This window comes from Hyaena hyaena, unplaced genomic scaffold (genome assembly GCF_003009895.1).
Source record: "Hyaena hyaena isolate Hyena2069 unplaced genomic scaffold, ASM300989v1 scaffold_112, whole genome shotgun sequence".
Classification (NCBI taxonomy): domain Eukaryota; kingdom Metazoa; phylum Chordata; class Mammalia; order Carnivora; family Hyaenidae; genus Hyaena; species Hyaena hyaena.
In genome coordinates, this window is record NW_024080744.1 from 1128335 (window position 1) to 1147283 (window position 18949).

Consider the following 18949-nt stretch of genomic DNA (forward strand, 5'->3'; position numbering starts at 1 on the left):
GAATGTGCATAGTGTTTGATTTAGTCTCATTCTTTTACATTTTAACAAAAGTGAGATCATATATATACTGTTTTCAACCCATTTTTCTCACTTAACTACATATTTTGTTCATCTTTCTATATCTGTCTGTCTATATCCTCATCAATTTTAGCATAATACTTTGTTATATGTCTGTGTCATGGCTTACTTAGTATGTTCCCTGTGGTTGAACATTTGAGTTGTTTTCTGAATTTTCCTATAAAGAAAATCGTAATGAGCTTTCTGGTAAATAATCTTATTATTTCCTTAAGGATCCATAACTAGAATTATTGGTCTAAAGGATATGCATTTTTAAAGAGATCTGGAAACATCTTTCTAAATTGCTTTCTAGAATGAGTATACCATGTTTATTCATGGTACCTTCTTTTGGATGTTGTCTTTAAGACAGCCTTATAATTGCAATGGTGTAGGGATGCCTGGCAGGCTCAGTCAGTAGAGCATGTGACTCTTGAATGAATTTGAGCCCCATGTTGGGTGTAGAGATTACTTAAAACAAAATATAACAAAACAAAAAACCTCTAAAAATAAGAAACTATAACTGTATAACAGTTCCTTCTCAGGTTTACCCTTTATTGCTGGTATTCATTAAACCTGGGTCCAAGATTAATGAATTAGTAACATTTTAGTTTGAATTAACATTTTTCCTAAGGTTATTGGCAGTTAGTGGGTTAAGTCACTTTCTAGAGGATATTTCTTTTCCTTATTTAGATCATTGGCACCTTTGGGAATCTTCAGAAAAATGGGAATCCCACAAAATTTTAGCTGTATACACCATTTTGAAGTCCATCTCTGGACTCAGCTGAGGAACTTACATACTAATGATTTCTTTTGTCAGAGATGTAAAGTGAATGTATGGAGCTCGAAGGAAGAATAGATAGTGTAAAAGGGAAACAGATGAGAGTATATAGAAGTTTAATTTGATTTCTAATTGATGGTCTGAAAGTTTTGTTTCTTCTGTTATCTGTAAAATGTGACTAATGTTACCTCATTCACAAGAATATTGCATGGTTTCATATAATTAAGTTTAGTAAACACAGTTGTCACTTATTAAGTTGTGTTCTTTCAAGCTTAAATTTTAACATGCTGTGTCTCATCAAAATGTTGTTTCTGAATTTATAGAGGTATTGGGATTTAAAAAGAATCCACTAAATTACTATATGTTTGGGAATGTTTGTAGGAACCAATGATGTCCATGGATCAGTCATCCATGCATTCGGACCACGCACAGACAGGTAAGAATTCCATTGGGACTAACCATTGTTCATCAACAAAGTATCATTTAAAGATTTCTTTAGATGACTCTTTCTTTAACTTAAGCTTAAAAACATTTATGTTGTTGCTGAAAGAAGTTAGGTAACCATATTTAGTGATGGTGTTATCAGTTACAATATCTAACATATACCTGTGGCATTTTAAGAAGACAACTATGTAAAGTACAGCAAATAACTCTTCTCTAATGCAGGTAAATTTCTTCTGAGACCTTTTTAAAGTTCAGCAAATCTAGTTTTTTCAATAATGAAAACATCCTGATTTTGTGGGCCACGTTGACTCTGTTCAGGTGATCTGTTTCTTATTAAAAGCTTTATTATCAGAAGTAGAAATTATGTAAAAGATCCAGAGATGTAGTATAGGAAGTTCAGAAAAGATCATGTGAGTTCATATGTCAAATAGATACACAGAACCTTAAATATGTATCTGGGAAATTTGGAGAGCAAATTCCCAGAGAGCTCTGGGAGGGAGCATAATGATCTCAGAACAGTCAAGAAAAGGAAGAGGAGGGAGTTTTTCTGGAAGGATGGAATGTAGTCTCTTGTTCACGCAATCCATGAAATGTGTGCTTTTTTTTTTTTTTTTTTTTTTTTTTGGCTCCAAGTAGCTTCAAGGAATAGAAGCCTATAATCCAATTTTTGAGTATGAAGAAAGTGAGAAGTAAAAACTAAAGGCCCCTATCTCCATGCCTTTGTCATACTAAAATAATTAAGGTTTATGGAATCACCCTTATAAAAGAAATTGATTATTTGTGAAGTGGAGAAATATTTTTTAAAAAACAAAAATATTTGTTGAAATCAGTACTTGGCTGTTAATTGGTTGTTGCTGTCTACTCTCATTAAAGGTTAGGATTTAACTCATAAATACATGCAATTTATTACTAGCAGGACAAATATTCCATTTTAAATAATGAAAACTTAGGGGCACCTGGGTGGCTCAGTCGGTTAAGCATCTGACTGTTGATCTCAGCTCAGGTCTTGATCTCAGGGTTGAGAGTTCAAACCCCATGTCGGGTTCGGTACTGGGGGTGGAGCCTACTTAAAAAAAATAATGAAAAGTTATTCTGAAATAAAAACTTAAATCATGAGAACATTTTAAGTCAAGCTCCGTTAATGGGTACTGTTGTTTTTCTCCTTTTTTTTTTCTTTCCATGTTTGGATTGGATTTTCAGTAATTCCATATAATCCTTCAAGTCATGAGAGTTTGGACCAAGTTGGTGAAGAAAAGGAGGTAAGATAATTAGTTTTATTGTATATTACATTATCACCTTTTTATTAAGACTTGACAGTTTAAAAATATGAAAATTAGCTTGCTTAGATTTTAAATCAAAATGGTAAAATGCAGGAATGATTTTTAATGATGCTTGAGTTTTGTTCTGATTTAATCTAATAATTTCTAATTTCATTTAAACTAAATCTGGTGGGTGCTCGCTTCGGCTGCATATATACTAAACTAAATCTGGTGGGATAACTTCTTTTCTTTGTCTCCTGTTAAAAAAAAAAAAAGAAAATCAAATTTAATACCATACAGTGATAACTTATTTTTATTTTAAGACAGCATAATCTAAAAATTGTGATTTAATTAAGAATGAGGTTTAGTGGGGCGCCTGGGTGGCTTAGTCGGTTAAGCGTCTGACTTTCGCTCGGGTCATGATCTCGCGGTTCGTGGGTTCGAGCCCCGCGTTGGGCTCTGTGCTGACTGCCAGCTCAGAGCCTGGAGCCTGTTTCAGAGTCTGTCACTCCCTCTCTCTCTGACCCTCCCCTGTTCACACTGTCTCTCTCACTCTCCTAGAAATAAATAAAAAAACATTAAAAAAATTAAAAAAGAAAAAAGAAAAAAGAATGAGGTTTAGAATACTTGGTAGTAATGTTAAGATATATTATAGATCTTTCCATATTATGGGCTAGTTGTTATTTAAAGTATAAATGGTTAAGCATCTTCACTGTTATTATTTTTTCTTTTTTTTTTTTTAATGTTTTTATTTATTTCTAGGAGAGAGAGACAGCGTGAGCAGGGGAGGGTCAGAGAGAGAGGGAGTCACAGACTCTGAAATAGGCTCCAGGCTCCGAGCTGGCAGTCAGCACAGAGCCCGACGCAGGGCTCAAACCCACAAACAGCGAGATCATGACCTAAGCGAAAGTCGGACACTTCACCGACTAAGCCACCCAGGCGCCCCTGTTATTATTTTTTCTATTAAATGTTTTATCAACTTTTAAAGCAGTAAGTTCTTAATTAAAAATATTGAAAGTAATAAATTTTTTAAAAAAAGATTGTAGTGAAAAAGATTTAGAGGCACCTGAGTGGCTCAGTTGTTTAAGTGTCCAGCTCTTGATTTCAGCCTAGGTTGTGATCTCATGGTTTGTGCATTCAAGCCTAAGTCGGGCTCTGCACTGACAGTGTGGAGCCTGCTTGGGATTCTCTCTCTCCCCTTCTCTCTGCCCCTCCCCCACTTGTGCTCTCCCTTTCTTTCAAAATAAAGAAATAAACCTAAAGGGAAAAAAAAGAGAAGAAAAGATTTATCATGCTTCACACCTTCCACTCCTGCTTTGACTTCTGAGAGGCAACTCTCTTTAATCATTTCTAGTTGTGTCTATAATGTTTGTACCTCTGTTTTTCAGTTTTCCAACTTCATATATTTTAGGCCAGAAAGATTTTCTTCACAATACTTCCCCCTTTTCCCATCTCTTTCCAATACTTACTAGGTATATTATGTTTTTCTCTTGGTTACCTTTAAAAATACCCAACTTTAGGATGCTTGGGTGGCTCAGTTGGTTGAGTGTCCAACTAACTCTTGATTTCAGCTCAGGTCATGATCTCCTAGTTTGTGACATCAAGCCCTGTATTGAGCTCTGCACTGACAACATGGAGTCTGCTTGAGATTCTCTCTCTTTCTCTCTGCGCCCCTCCCTTGCTTGTGCTTTCTCTCTCTTTCTGTCTCAAAAATAAACCTTAAATAAATAAATAAATAAAATCCTAACTTTTTATTATGGAAAATTTCTAACATAATTAAAAGTAAGCAGAGTAGTATAGCAAAGCCCCTGTATCCATTACCCAGATAAAACAGTTATCAGTATATGGCCAGTGTTGTTTTGGCTGTCCACTTGCCTCACTCCTATATTGTATGTACTCCTGTATACATTTTGTGTTATCTGTTGGTTACATATTTAATCTCAGATCTTAGGTTTTTGTTCTATTTAAGTCAACTTTGACTCTTTAGCCATTCTTTCTCTTTCTCTCTATTTTCCTCTTTTACCTACTTTATTATCTTTACATTGTCAAGGTGATTAATGTCTATAATCTGTCCTCCAACTGTAACTATGTCTTCCATATTTTGTCCACAAGTTGAACGAATCATTCAAAAAGATTCCTAATAATCCTTATTATTCCTAATAATAAGGAACGAATTCTCTATTCTTCTAGTTAATATTTCTTTCTGTTTGATCCTTGACACCCTTTTATAGCTTTTTGTGGTTTTTTGAGTGTCTCATTGTCTTTACTGTTATTATTTATTGGTTTGGTTGTTTACCCAAGACTCATTTGCTTTGATCTTCAAGATTTTTAATATAGTTTTAAGTTGAAGAATAACAGGGGCACCTGGGTGGCTCAGGTGGTTAAGTGGCCAACTTCAGCTCAGGTCATGATCTCACAGTTCGTGGGTTTGAGCCCTGCGTCAGGCTCCGTGCTGGCAGCTCAGAGCCTGGAGCCTGTTTCAGATTCTGTGTCTCCCTCTCTCTCTGACCCTCCCCCACTCACACTCTGTGTCTCTCTCTCTCAAAACTAAATAAACATTTAAAATATTTTTAAAAATAAATTGAGGAATAACATAGAGTGAAGTACACAAATCATGAGTATATAGCTAGATGAGTGTTCAGAGTGGACACTGTGTGATGACCACCCAGACCAGGAAATAGTTCCTACTAATATCCCAGAAGCCCGACTTGTACCTTCTCCTAGTCACTAACACCCCTTTCTCCCTATAAGTAACTATCATCTTAATGTCAGAAATTAATTTTGCTTTTTCCCCCAAACTTTATATGAATGGATTCATACAGTATATATTTTTTTTGTGTCTGGCTTCTTTTGCTCAGTATTGTGTTTGTGAGATTCAGTTATGTTTCAGGTGGTCATATTTCATGTATTTTCACTATTTTTTTCAATTTATCTATTCTACCATTGATTTTCCCCCCTGATAGGAATTATTGTGATATGCTGGTATGAACATTCTTTTAAGTGTGAATTGGCACAAATAAATAAACATTTCTGTTAGGTATGTAATTAGGAGTAGAATTCCTGAGTCATGTGTAAGTGAACTTTAGTAGATAATAACAAACAGTTTTCCAAAGCACTTGTATCAGTTTATACTTTCACCAATACTGTGTTTCACTGGCTCCACAAATCTTTGTCAACACTTTGTATAGCCTGTTGAGTGTGTAGTGGTAGCTCATTATAGTTTTTAATGTGCATTTCCTTGCTATACAATTTTCATATATTTCTTGGCCATTTGGGTATCATCTTTCATGCAGTATATTTTTTTTAATGAGTGGGCAGCATTTATTGTATTGATTTACAGAAGTTCTTTATTTCTCGACATTATTTAGCCTTTTATCAGCTATATATTGCAAATATATTCTCCCACTCTGGCTAGTATTTCTACTTTATTAATGATATCTCTTGATGAATAGATGTTCTTGTTTTGTTTTTGTGGTTTAGCAATGTCTGCTTTTTTTCTTTTATTGTTTATTTTTGAGAGAGAGAGAGAGAGATTGAGAGAGTGAGTATGAGTGGGGGAGCGGCAGAGAGAGAGGGAGACACAGAATCCAAAGCAGGCTCCAAGCTCTGAGTTGTCAGCACAGAGCCTGACACGGAGCTTGAACCCATGAACCGTGAGATCATGACCTGAGCCGAAGTCAGGCGCTTAACTGACTTGGCATTATTTTAAAGTATACTGATTTTTATGTATTTGGGAAATTTTTTTTAACTTCAATCTTAATTCTGCTACAAATCAGAAAACACATTCCATGTGATTTCCATCCTTTGAATTTTATTGAAACTTGCTGAGGCCAAGCACATAGACCTTGGTATATATTCCATAAGTATTTTTAAATACTGTGTGATATGTAGGTGTTGGGTGCAGTGCTCTACACAGGTCAATTAGGTCAAGATTATTAACAATATTATTTATTCTCTGTTACTTCACTGACTGCTTGTTCTTTCCCTACCACAAGGTTACATTGTGGATTTGCCGGTTCCTTTTTTGTTTGGTTTTTGCTTTATGTATTTTGAGGCCATGTTATTAAGTACACAAATTTACAATCATACTATCTTCTATTGGATCAACCTTTTTTTAATCATGAAATATCCCTTTCTGTTTATAATAATGCCCTTTGCCTTAAAGTCCCTATTGCTCAAAATGTAATGACCTAAAACAAAATTTATTATGCCATGGTTTCCATGGGTCAGGAATTCGAGCATGACTTATCTGGGTCCTTTGCCTCAGAATCCCTTACAGTCTTGCAGTCAAGGTGCTGGCAAGGACTGCTGTTATCTCAAAGCTTGACTGGGGAAGAAGCTGCTTCCATACTTCCTAATTGTTGGCAGGATTCTCTTCCTTGCCACATGGGCCTCTTTGTAAGGCAGCTCCCAACAAAGTAGCTTGCTTTATTTCATCAGAGCAAGTAAGCAGTAAAATTCAGAGAGAGTGAATGCTAGCAGAACAGGACTTAAAGTCTTTTGAATTTATTTTATTTTTAACTTTTTAAAAAATGTTTATTTTTGAGGGAGAGAGAGAGCGAGCAAGTAGGGGAGGCATAGAGAGAGAGGGAGACACAGAATCCAAAGTAGGCTCTAGACTCAGAGCTGTCAATCCAGAGTCTGACACAGGGCTCAAACACATGAGCCATGAGATCATGACCTGAGCCAAAGTCGGATGTTTAACTGACTGAGCCACTTAGGCGCCCCTCAGTCTTTTGTAACCTAATCTTAGAAGTGACATCCTATAACTTTTGCCATATTTTTAAAATTAGAAACAAGTCACTATATCTTGCCTATCAAGGAGAGGGGATTACACAAAGGCATGATTACTAGGAGGTGAGGATTACTGGGGGACATCTTAGAAGTCAGCCTTCCATAGCAGGCTACAACTATTTTGTCTTCTATTGGCTTAACTATAACAACTCTTTTGGTTAGTAATTACATGGTATATGGTTTTTTATCCTTTTAACTTTTCTATACCTACACAATTAAGGTATGCCTTGTTAACATCATATCGTTGAGCTTTTTTCCCCCTCTAGTCTGCTAGTCCTTGGCTGTAGTATTTAGCATGCTTTACTGTTTGTGGAATTTTTACATTTAATGTAATTATATTTATAAGTTATATATGTATATTATATATAATAATTATATAATTTATATATAATATATATTTATTATACAATAAATATATAATAATTATAATTACTGATTTGTGTTTAAATCCTCCATTTTACTGTGTTTTCTGTGTCTCACTATGTTATTCTTTTAGCCTTCCTTTGGGTTAATTATTTATTATTCCATTTTCATCTCTTTTAGCTTGTTTGACATTTTTTCTTTTTTAATTTTTTAATGTTTATTTACTTTTGAGAGGGCAGGGGAGAGAGGCACCGAGAGAGGGAGACAGGATCCAAGATGGGTTCCATGCTGACAGCAGTTCATGGGCTCGAACCCATGAACTGTGAGATCATGACCCAAGCCAAAGTTGGTCGCCCAACCGACTAAGCCACATAGGTGCCCTGCTTATTTGACATTCTTTTGCTATTCTGTTACTAGATGTTCTAGAGACTGTGTCTTACATCCTTAATTTACTTAAATTCAGTGCAAATTATTAATAATACTTTTACCACTTCCCAGAATATTCAAGGACTTTTGAATACTTTAAAGTTACTTACTCTCCCTTACTGCCTTTGTTGCTATTTCTTTCATATTTACTTTGCTTTTATTTTTATTATTATTTTTTAATAATAAAATGTATTATTTATTCTGAGAGAGAGTTGCACATGCACAAATTGGGGAGGGGCAGCTCTGCAATGTCAGGGCTCAGTACAGGACTTGAGCTCATGAACTGTGAGATCATGACCTGAGCTGAAACCAAGAGTCAGATGCTTAACTGACTGAGCCACCCAGGCGCCCCTCTTTCATATTTTCCATTTTTTTCTTTCATATTTTAAAATTCTGTGTGCGTTTTGTGTGTATATACTAGTGTTTTTAAACAGTCAATCCAGGGGTGCTTGGGTGGCTCAATCGGTTAAGCGTCCATCTTTGGCTTGGGTCATGATCTCGTGGTCTGTGGGTTTGAGCCCCGCATCATCGGCTCTGTGCTGACAGCTCAGAGCCTGGAGCCTGCTTCAGATCCTGTGTCTCCCTCTCTCTCTGACCCTTCCCTCCTCATGCTCTATCTCTCTCTGTCTCTCAAAAATAAATAAATGTTAAAAAAAATACACAGTCAATCATTTTAGGTTTATCTACATTTTCTTCTTTTTGTTCTACATTCCTTCCTGTATGTCTGTTCTTAAGTATGAGATCATCTTTCTTGAATAAGTCAATATTTCCTTTAGTGAGAAGCTACTAGTGATGAATTTCTTTAGTTTGTGTTTGTCTAAAATGTTTGTATTTCACTTTCATTTTGAAGGCTATTTTTATAGGTCAGCAGGGTATGTTTTATTTAGATTCTTTGAAGGTGGCATGCCAGCCACTAGTTTCTGGTTTCTGTCTTGTTAGTGATTCTGTGAAGGTACTGTGCTTTTGTCTCATTTCATTCTCCTTTATAGTTTCCCATTAACCACATTTAAAGTCTGTATATTACTTTTTCTTCTTACCATTCTATGCTTTCTTAATCTGCTCTAATCTGGTTTCTTTCACTCCTCTTTATTTATCCCTGTTACCACATCAGATTATTATTTCTGGATTTTTGTATATGACCCTTCTCTTGAAACGTCATTCTCCTTCAGTTTTCATACTCCCCACCCCCCCTTTTTGTGCTTACTAGTTTTTCTCAATTTGTTCTTTGTTTTCTTGATACTCTTCACTTGAGAAAACTCATACTTAATAGTTATGGCTACATCTGTTGATAGTATGTGGAGGATTTTGCAGGTATGTTAAAACAGATTATCTTCGGTCTTCTCTGTAAATTACCAGAAGCCTACGTTTCTAGTTGTAAATGGATTATAAGGCCAATTTTGTCATTCGAAAGGAACTTGGTATTGTGTAGAAAAAAATATTTTCCATTAGTCAAGCTGCCTCATGCTTATTTTCTGTCTATAGCTTCCGAAAATACCTCTGAAAGTATTGGCTTATTAGTTCACATTTCACATGTCAAGCTTCCAGTGGACTCTCTAATTTTGATATCCCATTGTATCTTGTATCTTCAGTATGAAAAACCAAGCTCGTTATCTCAACAGCTGTCAATCTTATCCTGTGTGCACACTTTGTTTTTCTGTCAGTAGTACCTCCAGTCTCCCCATCATCAAAGTTAGTGCCATTTTTTAAATTCACGTATCTCCATTGCCTCCATACCCAAAGTTATCACATCTAAAGACCTCCTTTAACATTTCTCAGATTTCAATTCCTTTTCCATTCCTATCAGTACTCCTCTGACCTCAGTTCATGAATTCATCCTACCCTTGAGTAGTTAGATTATATTGTTTGGAACGAAGTAAGAAAAGAGTTATTAAGAACTTAAATCAGAAAATATTTAACAATCATCTTAGGTGCTGGAAATATAATGTATTATGCACAATTCCTCCCAGTATAACTCTCTGATATAAATGTTCTCAACAGGCAATGAACACCAGGGAAAGTGGCAAAGCGTCATCCAGTTTAGGTCTTCAGGATTTTGATTTGCTTCGGGTAATAGGCAGAGGAAGTTATGCCAAAGTATTACTGGTGCGATTAAAAAAAACAGATCGTATTTATGCAATGAAAGTTGTGAAAAAAGAGCTGGTCAATGACGATGAGGTAAGCACAATGATGTTTTATACTTCTGAACTGTTAAGCTGGCTTAAGTGTACTATTTCAGACAAAACCTCAATGTTTATGTCATATAATTTCAGTCTACTTTTCTAAATGTATGCTTCAAACAGATTACATACAGTATATTTAAAATAATCTGGTGATTACCAGATTTTTAAAAAATATAAACCAAGCCGTATTATTATCAAGGGAAAGTACTTGATCTTTGTAAAAGTTTTCTAGACTGTTTCAGAATATTGAAAGATTTATTGGTGTTTTTGTATAGAAGCTGTCATTTCATGATTATCAATGCTTTTGATATGTAGCCTACTTACTAATTGTATTTGTGATCATTGAATTACTAAGAAATTTATCATAGTTTTGACGATAATTCAGTTTGACATAGATTTTTTTCATATTTTGAAATAGGATATTGACTGGGTACAGACAGAGAAGCATGTTTTTGAGCAGGCATCCAATCATCCTTTTCTGGTTGGGCTTCATTCTTGCTTTCAGACAGAAAGCAGGTAAGATCGAAAGATAATGAAATGATTCCTGGGCTCCACACATTTTGGTATATTACACAATGAAAACTGCTTTCTCTACTATAAGCCTGAAGCAGAAGACATGGAGACGGACATAAAAGTACTATGCTTAATATTTCCCGCTACTCAAGTCCAATCAGTGATATCAGTCTAAAATTGGATCAGCAGTAGGAAATTACCCTCTTTGGGCAAAAAAACCAAAAACAAACAAAAACAAAAAAGCAACAACAAAAAAAACAGGTCATAATTATGGCCCTAAAAATCTAACTTTTAAAGTATTTTCAAGATTCTAGTTTTAGGACTTAAAGTTTCCCAGAATTCACCTAGAGGGAGAAATCCTAACTTCTTTATCTTAAGTGACAGTTAAAAAGGACTTGTTTCACAAGGGCCAAAGTTGCAGTGAGAGCAAGAGGCTCTGGATTGCTGGTGGTAACTATTTCCAAATGGAAGAAGCAGTTCGCACAGTTAATGCTGGTTTGCTTTCTTGTATCTTCTATGATGAAACAGTTTTCTACTCCAGCTTCCCTTTCTTTCCACTAAATTCCTTGGAATGTTTGTTCAGGATAAATCTTAGAATACTCTCTGTGTTGTAACTGGTCTCTATAGTGTTTAAAATGCAAAGTTACACTGCCTTGTTTTGGATCTTGCTGTCATGAGCTCTCTTGTGTGTTTTTTTAATTTTTATTTTTTAAGCCTGCTGACATGTAAAGTTCCTAGATTTAAGCCCTGCTAATTTTCTGTATTTCTCTCTTTTTAATTTTGCTTCTCCCAAGTTTTTATTTAAATTCCAGTTCATTAACATACAGCGTAATATTAGTTTCTGGTATAGGATTTAGTGATTCATCACTGACATCCAACACCCAGTGCTCCTCACAGGTGTGTCCCCATCACCCATTTAAGGCATCCCCTCACCCACCTCCCCTCTAGTAACAATCAGTTTGTTCTCTATAGTTGAATCTGTTTCTTGGTTTGCCCCTCTTTTTATTCCCCCCATGTTTATGTGTTTTTTTCAAATCTCTTGTGTTTTAGATTGTTCTTTGTCATAGAGTATGTAAATGGAGGAGATCTAATGTTTCATATGCAGCGACAAAGAAAACTTCCTGAGGAACACGCCAGGTACTGTTTGTATTGGATTTTTGCCAGGGGTAGGGGATGCCATGGAACTTTTTATGTGCCAGTGGTTGACAGGGTAGATAAATCACTTATTTTGATACTAGCTAATTTTTTGTAAGTCATGTAGAGGCTAAGCTAAAAGTTTATATTGTAATATATATGGGTAACATTATATATTCCATATATTAATATAAGTAATTGAAAAGTATAAAAACTATTCAAGGGGAAACCTTTAGTTTACTAAACCCAATTATTTGTTCAACATTCACCACCGAAATAATTGATGAATTTATAAGCACTTATTATTTGTATATACTTGAGATGTAATAACACAATTCCTTTTAAACTTTTATGTAATTCTCACGCCAAGAATTACAATTCTTTCTGTAATTCTAATTTCTGAATTGTTCTTCCTCTGGATTTTTTTTCCCTCTGATCTCATACATGTTGACAAATAAAAGAAAGATCATTAAATATTATTTATTTCTTTATTTTGAGTTCTTAATTTGATATTATTATATAAGATTGTAAATATTTTGTTTATATGTTGGAGGAATTAGGTGGGAAAGGGTCATGGCCTAGGAGAAGTTTAATTCATCAGTGCCATGTTTTGTTTTGTTTTGTACTCATAATTAGCAATAATTCTCACCCTTTTGTGCTCCACAAAAGATGAGGCATAGGAGTTTGTATATGTGTGTAACAAAGGTTAAAGATTTTATTTTTATAAGTACTTATTCAGTGGAAATCTTTTTTAAAAATTTTTAATGTTTATTTTTGAGAGACACACGGAATGCAAGGTGGGGAGGGTCAGAGAGACAGGGAAACACAGAATCCCAAGCTCTGAGCTGTCAGCACAGAGCCCAATGCAGGGCTCGAACTCACAAACCATGAAATCATGACCTGAGCCAAAGTTGGATGCTTAACCAACTGAGCCCCCACGTGCCCCCATTTAGTGAAAATCTTGCTCATACATTGATTCTTTCTTATCAAAAAAGAGATAATATCCTTCAATTTTATAAAAAAGGTAGAACTTGTGCTAATCTCAGATCAAACTGTGTTTTGTTTTGTTTTAATTTCCTGTATATTAATTTATTTAGTCTTTATTAAATGGCTGCCCTTCATTACAGAGCCACAAGTGACATTTCTAATTGTGACCAGAGCCTGTATTTGTCCCTTGTTTGTTCAGGTGGACTTGGAGAAAGTAGTTTTTACTGTATTCAAGTGTCAGTCTGGTTTTGTGCCATCTTTACTTTTCTGGGAACCAAAGTACAAAATTAGGGCTCAGGTTCTCTATTCATAGAATTAAGTAGCTTAGAAGATTTGTGTTATGCACCTCCAAACATGATCATGATAACTTTCACCAAAGTGGCAATAAACCAACTTGAGTGTTTCACTTTCATTATTCAGGTCAAAAGGTTCTGGTTATCACAGTGAGTTAGTGGCAGTTTTTTAAAAAACTCTTTCTTTGATGTTAAATGGTATGGTTGTAGAATAATTTATTTTAATTCATTTTCTAGAATTTTGGTATGGATTTTATACTTTGAGTAGAACTTTTAGTATTTTTTCTATTCTAGACCAATCAGTGATTCTTAGCATTTGGAGAGATCATTTGTCTCTTAGAGAAGTGACAGAAGCTGTGGAAACTCTGTAGAGCATGAGATGTAGCTGTACACACGTACACACAACTGAGCCTCCAGTGGAAGCAGTATGGACTGCCTGAAGGCTATGCAAGGACCCAGATTAAGAACTTCTGTTTGAGACTTTCAAATTAATAATTTTTGAAAAGTATGAGTTTCATGTAAACTGAAACTTTTACAATTGTGTTTCGGGGACAGATATTTTTTTCTTTCTTTCTTTTTAAAATTTTTAAAGTTTATTTTGAGAGAGAGAGAGTGCACACATATGCGTGTGCTCGAGCAGGGGTTGGACAGAGAGACGGAGAGAGAGAATCCCAAGAAAGCTCTATGCAGCCAGCGCAGAGCCTGATAGGAGGCTTGAACCCATGAACCATGAGATCATACCTGAGCTGAAGTTGGACGCTCAATGAACTGAGCCACCCAGGCACCCCTCAGATATTTTAAAGTGGTACTTCAATTTGTGTTTCGGTATCATTTCTAAAAACATTGGGAGAAAAAAGTCTTTTGACATGATTTTGGTGTTTTCATTTGCAGATGGGGATAGGACTTAAATACCTCTTCTAGAAACGTATCACAATTCCAAAATTTGAATCAAATGAGTTATTTTTCATTTTAGATTTTACTCTGCAGAAATCAGCCTAGCATTAAATTATCTTCATGAACGAGGGATAATTTATAGAGATTTGAAGTTGGACAATGTATTGCTGGACTCAGAAGGACATATTAAACTCACTGACTATGGCATGTGTAAGGTAAGAGGAATTTCTAGTTAATCAGAAAGTCTCAGCAACTCATAATACTGTTTTGGTAAAATAACAAATATTTGAAGATGGGGAAATCATTACTACCTTGTTTGGGATGCTTTTTGGAATTTCAGTACAAAGACAAACATACATATTTTGTAACCATTTACAAAATTCCATATTTTCTGTGACTGTTACATGTGTTTAATAAGAGTTAATTTCTTTTTATGGTCTGTAACATTTTATCTTGAATATTGCGAAAGTGCGAGAGGGTGCCTCTTTCTCTGCATCCTCGCCAGCATCTGTCGCTGCCTGAGTTGGTAATTTTAGCCATTCTGACAGGTGGGAAGTTGTATCTCATTGTGATTTTGATTTGTATTTCCCGGATGATGAGTAATGTTGAGCATTTTTTTCATGTGTCTGTTAACCATCTGGATGTCTTTTGCCCATTTCTTAACTGGATTATTTGTTTTTTGGGTGTTGAGTTTGATAAATTCTTGATAGAATTTGGATACTAACCCTTTATCTGATATGTCATTTGCATATATCTTCTCTGCTACTGGGATATTCTGAGTGAGAATTTTGGTCTATGAGAAAAGGTTTATGACCAAAATTTTTTTCTTGTAGTTGGTGATAAATATTTTAAATAATCTAAATGGCCACTAGTAAGGAGAATAATTAGAAGAAATTACAGAATGACCACAAAGCATAGCATTATAAAGTCATTTAGAAGATGTTTGCCAAAAGTTCATAACAATGTAAAATGTTTATAACATTAAATAAAGTTCTAAAGTATGGCATTGTCTGCTTCTATATGTGTTATATGTTCTATTAAATAGCATCATACATTCTGTTTACTTTTACATATTTTTGAAGTTATTTTAATGGGTATGCATTACTTAATGAAACTCACAAAAATGAATTTTCATTTACTTAAATTTCCTTTGTGACTTAGTATTTGGTTAGTATCCCATATGTACTTTAAAAAGGATATATAATCTCTTTTTTGCATGCAAGGAGTCTGTGTCCTTCACACACTCTCTTCCCTGTTTCTCCTCATGTGCACATAGATTATACATATTCTATATGTATATAATATACATATATAGCATGTGTGTGTTATGTATATAACATATATAATATATATAAAAGATATCTATTTAGCTTTGGTCTAAATCTTTTTCCTCCTAATTTTTTTGTATGATATATCATTTTCTGATATAGATGTTTTGAAATCACCTGGCATGATTGGGGATTGTATTATCAGTTCAGCCTGCTATATCAATATACTTTAGGCTAGGTGGCTTAAAGAACAGACATTTATTTCCCATGGTTCTGGAGACTGGGAAGTTAAAGATCAAAGTGCTAGCAGATCTCCAGTGTCTGGTGAAGGCATTTTCATGGTTTGCAGATGGGTGAAGGCACTCTTCATGGCTTGCAGATGGATGAAGGCATTCCTCATGGTTTGCAGATGTGTCTTTTCCTTGTATTCTTACGTGGCAGGGAGTTCTCTTCCTCATATAAAGATACTAATCCCATCATCCCTAATAACTGATTACCTCCCAAAGTCTCCATCTCCCAGTATTATCACATTAGGGCTTCAACATATGAATTTGGGGGACATACAGATGTTCATTCCATAGCGGGGATTGTGAAATTCTTCCAGTTTGTCTCTTTTTACCCCTTGTATTTTGAGGCTGTGTTATTAGGTGCATATAAGTTTGTTATAACGTTTTGGTGATTGTTCCATTTGTCAGTGTGTAGTTTTCTATTTACACACATTAGTGTATTCTGCCTTAATTTTTTTCCATATGGTAGCTATTGAAATAATAAAACCAAAAAATTTCTGCTTTAGGGAAAACAACCAACAGTGCTTGTGTTAGCAGGTGGGATTTATAGTGGTTTTCTTCATATAATATGATTCATTTTACTAGTATAATTTAAACTGTTATATTTGGGTTTAGCCTGAATATAAATTATTTCAAGTACAATTTTTATCTTACTTGGACTCTTTACCAGCATCTAATGAGGACAGGTTTTCTTTAAGCTATTTAGGGGCAACTCATGATTTTAATAATAAAGACATCTGTACAAGTGATATTTTATTTAAGTTTCTTATCTATAGATGCTGAGCTTATATAATAGATGAAATAACAGAGATGAATTTAAAAAATAAGTTTTTGATCTTAACTATTTTTTTCCTTTTTTCTTTCTTTTTTTCTTTTTCTAAAAGGAAGGATTACGGCCAGGAGATACAACCAGCACTTTTTGTGGTACTCCCAATTACATTGCTCCTGAAATTTTAAGAGGAGAAGATTATGGTAATAAATAAATAGGTGTTATTTTAGCTAATTGCTAGATGGGTGGTTAAATATGGTACCAACGGCATTATAGTACTCTCTAGTATTTAAATACTAATCTTATTAATATAAACTTCCTTATCCCCTTAAAACCTACATGAAAACCCTAAAACATGAAATGGGAGACAGTGGGTACAGATTTGAATAATATTTTATTAATGGCAACACTAAAAGTTCTAGGCACTAATCCAAGCAGTTTACATTATATTAGCTAAATTGATCTTCTCAATAATCCTAGGAGATAAGCATTGTTAATTCCTGTTTTACACAAAGTTTAAATAACTTCCCTGAGGTCATACAGCTAGAAGGTGGCAGAGTAGGGATTTAAACTTTAGCCATGTGACTACAGCGTCAAGAACTCCGGGAAGATTTCCTGGGATATTTCCTCCAGGAATTGGAAAAACGAGGAAAAAGTTGACTGCTTGTCAAGAACCAGAGAATATATTTATCTTAAAACATTTGATTTCTTGGGTTCTGGCCCTCTGATTTCAGCAGATGTAAAGGAGGATGGGTACTTTCAACAGCTGTTCAGAATCTGATTCCAAGGTCCTTCAAGGATCTTTAATCAGCTAGCAGAAGATTAAGTTTCAGACCCAGGAAATTTATTCTGAAATACAATTTAATTACACTCTCAAAAAAAGAAAAGATATAGGCCATGAGTCTGAAATTACAGGCATATTTGGGAAAAGAAACTTGTTTCATTTCCAATATTTTTCCCCAATATTTTATTTTTAAAGTTATCTTTTAGGAACCTCCCCTTTTTGATAAGTGAAATATTCCTGTAATCTTCACTGTCAACCATGATATAAAGCATTTAGAGTTTATCTTTCATTATGTTTATTTTTTCATTGTATAATGAAATGAACCTCAAGTTATTGACTTTTAAAAATGCAGAATAGATAATCTGTTGCTTCAAAAAATTTCTTTTTTGAAGGTTTCAGTGTCGACTGGTGGGCTCTTGGAGTACTAATGTTTGAGATGATGGCAGGAAGATCTCCATTTGATATTGTTGGGAGCTCTGATAACCCTGATCAAAACACAGAGGATTATCTTTTCCAAGGTAACTTGCAGTATTTTACAGTGATTCTCTGTGAATAACCTATTCTAGAGTGTGAATGAGGATGGTTCAGATTTTTATTTTGAGCAAGAAAGAGGAGAATAATCTGGACAATATGCTTATTAATATGTAAGTCTTCAATTTAATGTTTATGTATTTTTGAGAGAGAAAGAGAGGGAGGAGCAGAGAGAGGGGGAGACAGAGAACCTCAGGCAGACTCTGCACTGTCAGTACAGAGCCCAACATGGGGCTCACACTCACAAACTGGGAGATCAGGACCTGAGCTAAAATCAAGAGTCAGATGCCCAACCAACTGAACCACCCACGCACCCCTTCATTTTTTAAAAATATATCTTCCTACTTCTACACCTTCGGTCCCATTTGCCAACTACTTTCTCATATTCAGAAATATAACAAAGAGGTTACTTCAGATTGTATATCACAGAGATTAGAGGGGGGAATCCTGTGGCTAGAGAGGAATATCTTTCCACATGGACCCTGAGGCTGAGTGCATAAGTCCAAGAACAATATGGAGAAAAAGTAGGGTACCAAGAATATAGGAGGATCAAAAGGTGAAAAAAAGAAGGGCCACAATTGGAAATACAAAGAATCAAACAGAACAAAAACAAGCCAACAAGAGATCACCCCTGCTCCCAACACACAGTCCAAAGAAGTACAAAGATTTCCAAGAAATTCTACATTTAACAATTAAGGCCATCACAGGAAATGAATAGCTGTTTCATGTAATAGAAAATCCAGGTGGCCATGGAATATATGAAAAAACGTTCAACTTTACTAGTAATTAGGGGTTTGCACATTAAAACGTTATCAAGCTACTATTTCCTACCCATGCATTTGCCAAAAATTTTAAAGTCCGATAATACCAGGGCTGGTGAGGATGTGGAGCAAACAGAACCCTCATAGACTGCTGGCGAGCAGTGAAAATTGTTTTAACAACTTTGGAGAACAATTTGGCAATGTCTAATAAGCTCGAGTATAGTAATATGTACCACACATTTTGTAGCTGTTAACTCATTTAAACCTCATAACAACCCTAGGAAGTGGGTATTATTTTTATTCTAATTTTACGGGTGAGGAAACCGAGATAGAGTAAGGTAGTCAAAAAATAAAATATGTGTATAAATGATAAGGACAGCATTCAGAGAAGAGGCTCTCTGAGAAGGGAGGAGAGGGGTAAGAGTGG

General features: G+C 35.0%; 1 protein-coding gene across 2 annotated transcripts in view; it reads left to right on the top strand.

Moving 5' to 3' along the window:
* Positions 1–18949, top strand: part of PRKCI (protein kinase C iota) — a 71899-nt gene that overhangs the window by 45082 nt on the left and 7868 nt on the right. For both annotated transcript variants that reach the window (XM_039236540.1, XM_039236541.1), the window contains exons 7-14: positions 1217–1271; positions 2480–2538; positions 10120–10296; positions 10720–10817; positions 11865–11951; positions 14202–14337; positions 16562–16649; positions 17623–17748. In XM_039236540.1, the coding sequence (XP_039092471.1) occupies positions 1217–1271; positions 2480–2538; positions 10120–10296; positions 10720–10817; positions 11865–11951; positions 14202–14337; positions 16562–16649; positions 17623–17748 (826 nt within the window). The remainder of the gene's footprint in view (positions 1–1216; positions 1272–2479; positions 2539–10119; positions 10297–10719; positions 10818–11864; positions 11952–14201; positions 14338–16561; positions 16650–17622; positions 17749–18949) is intronic.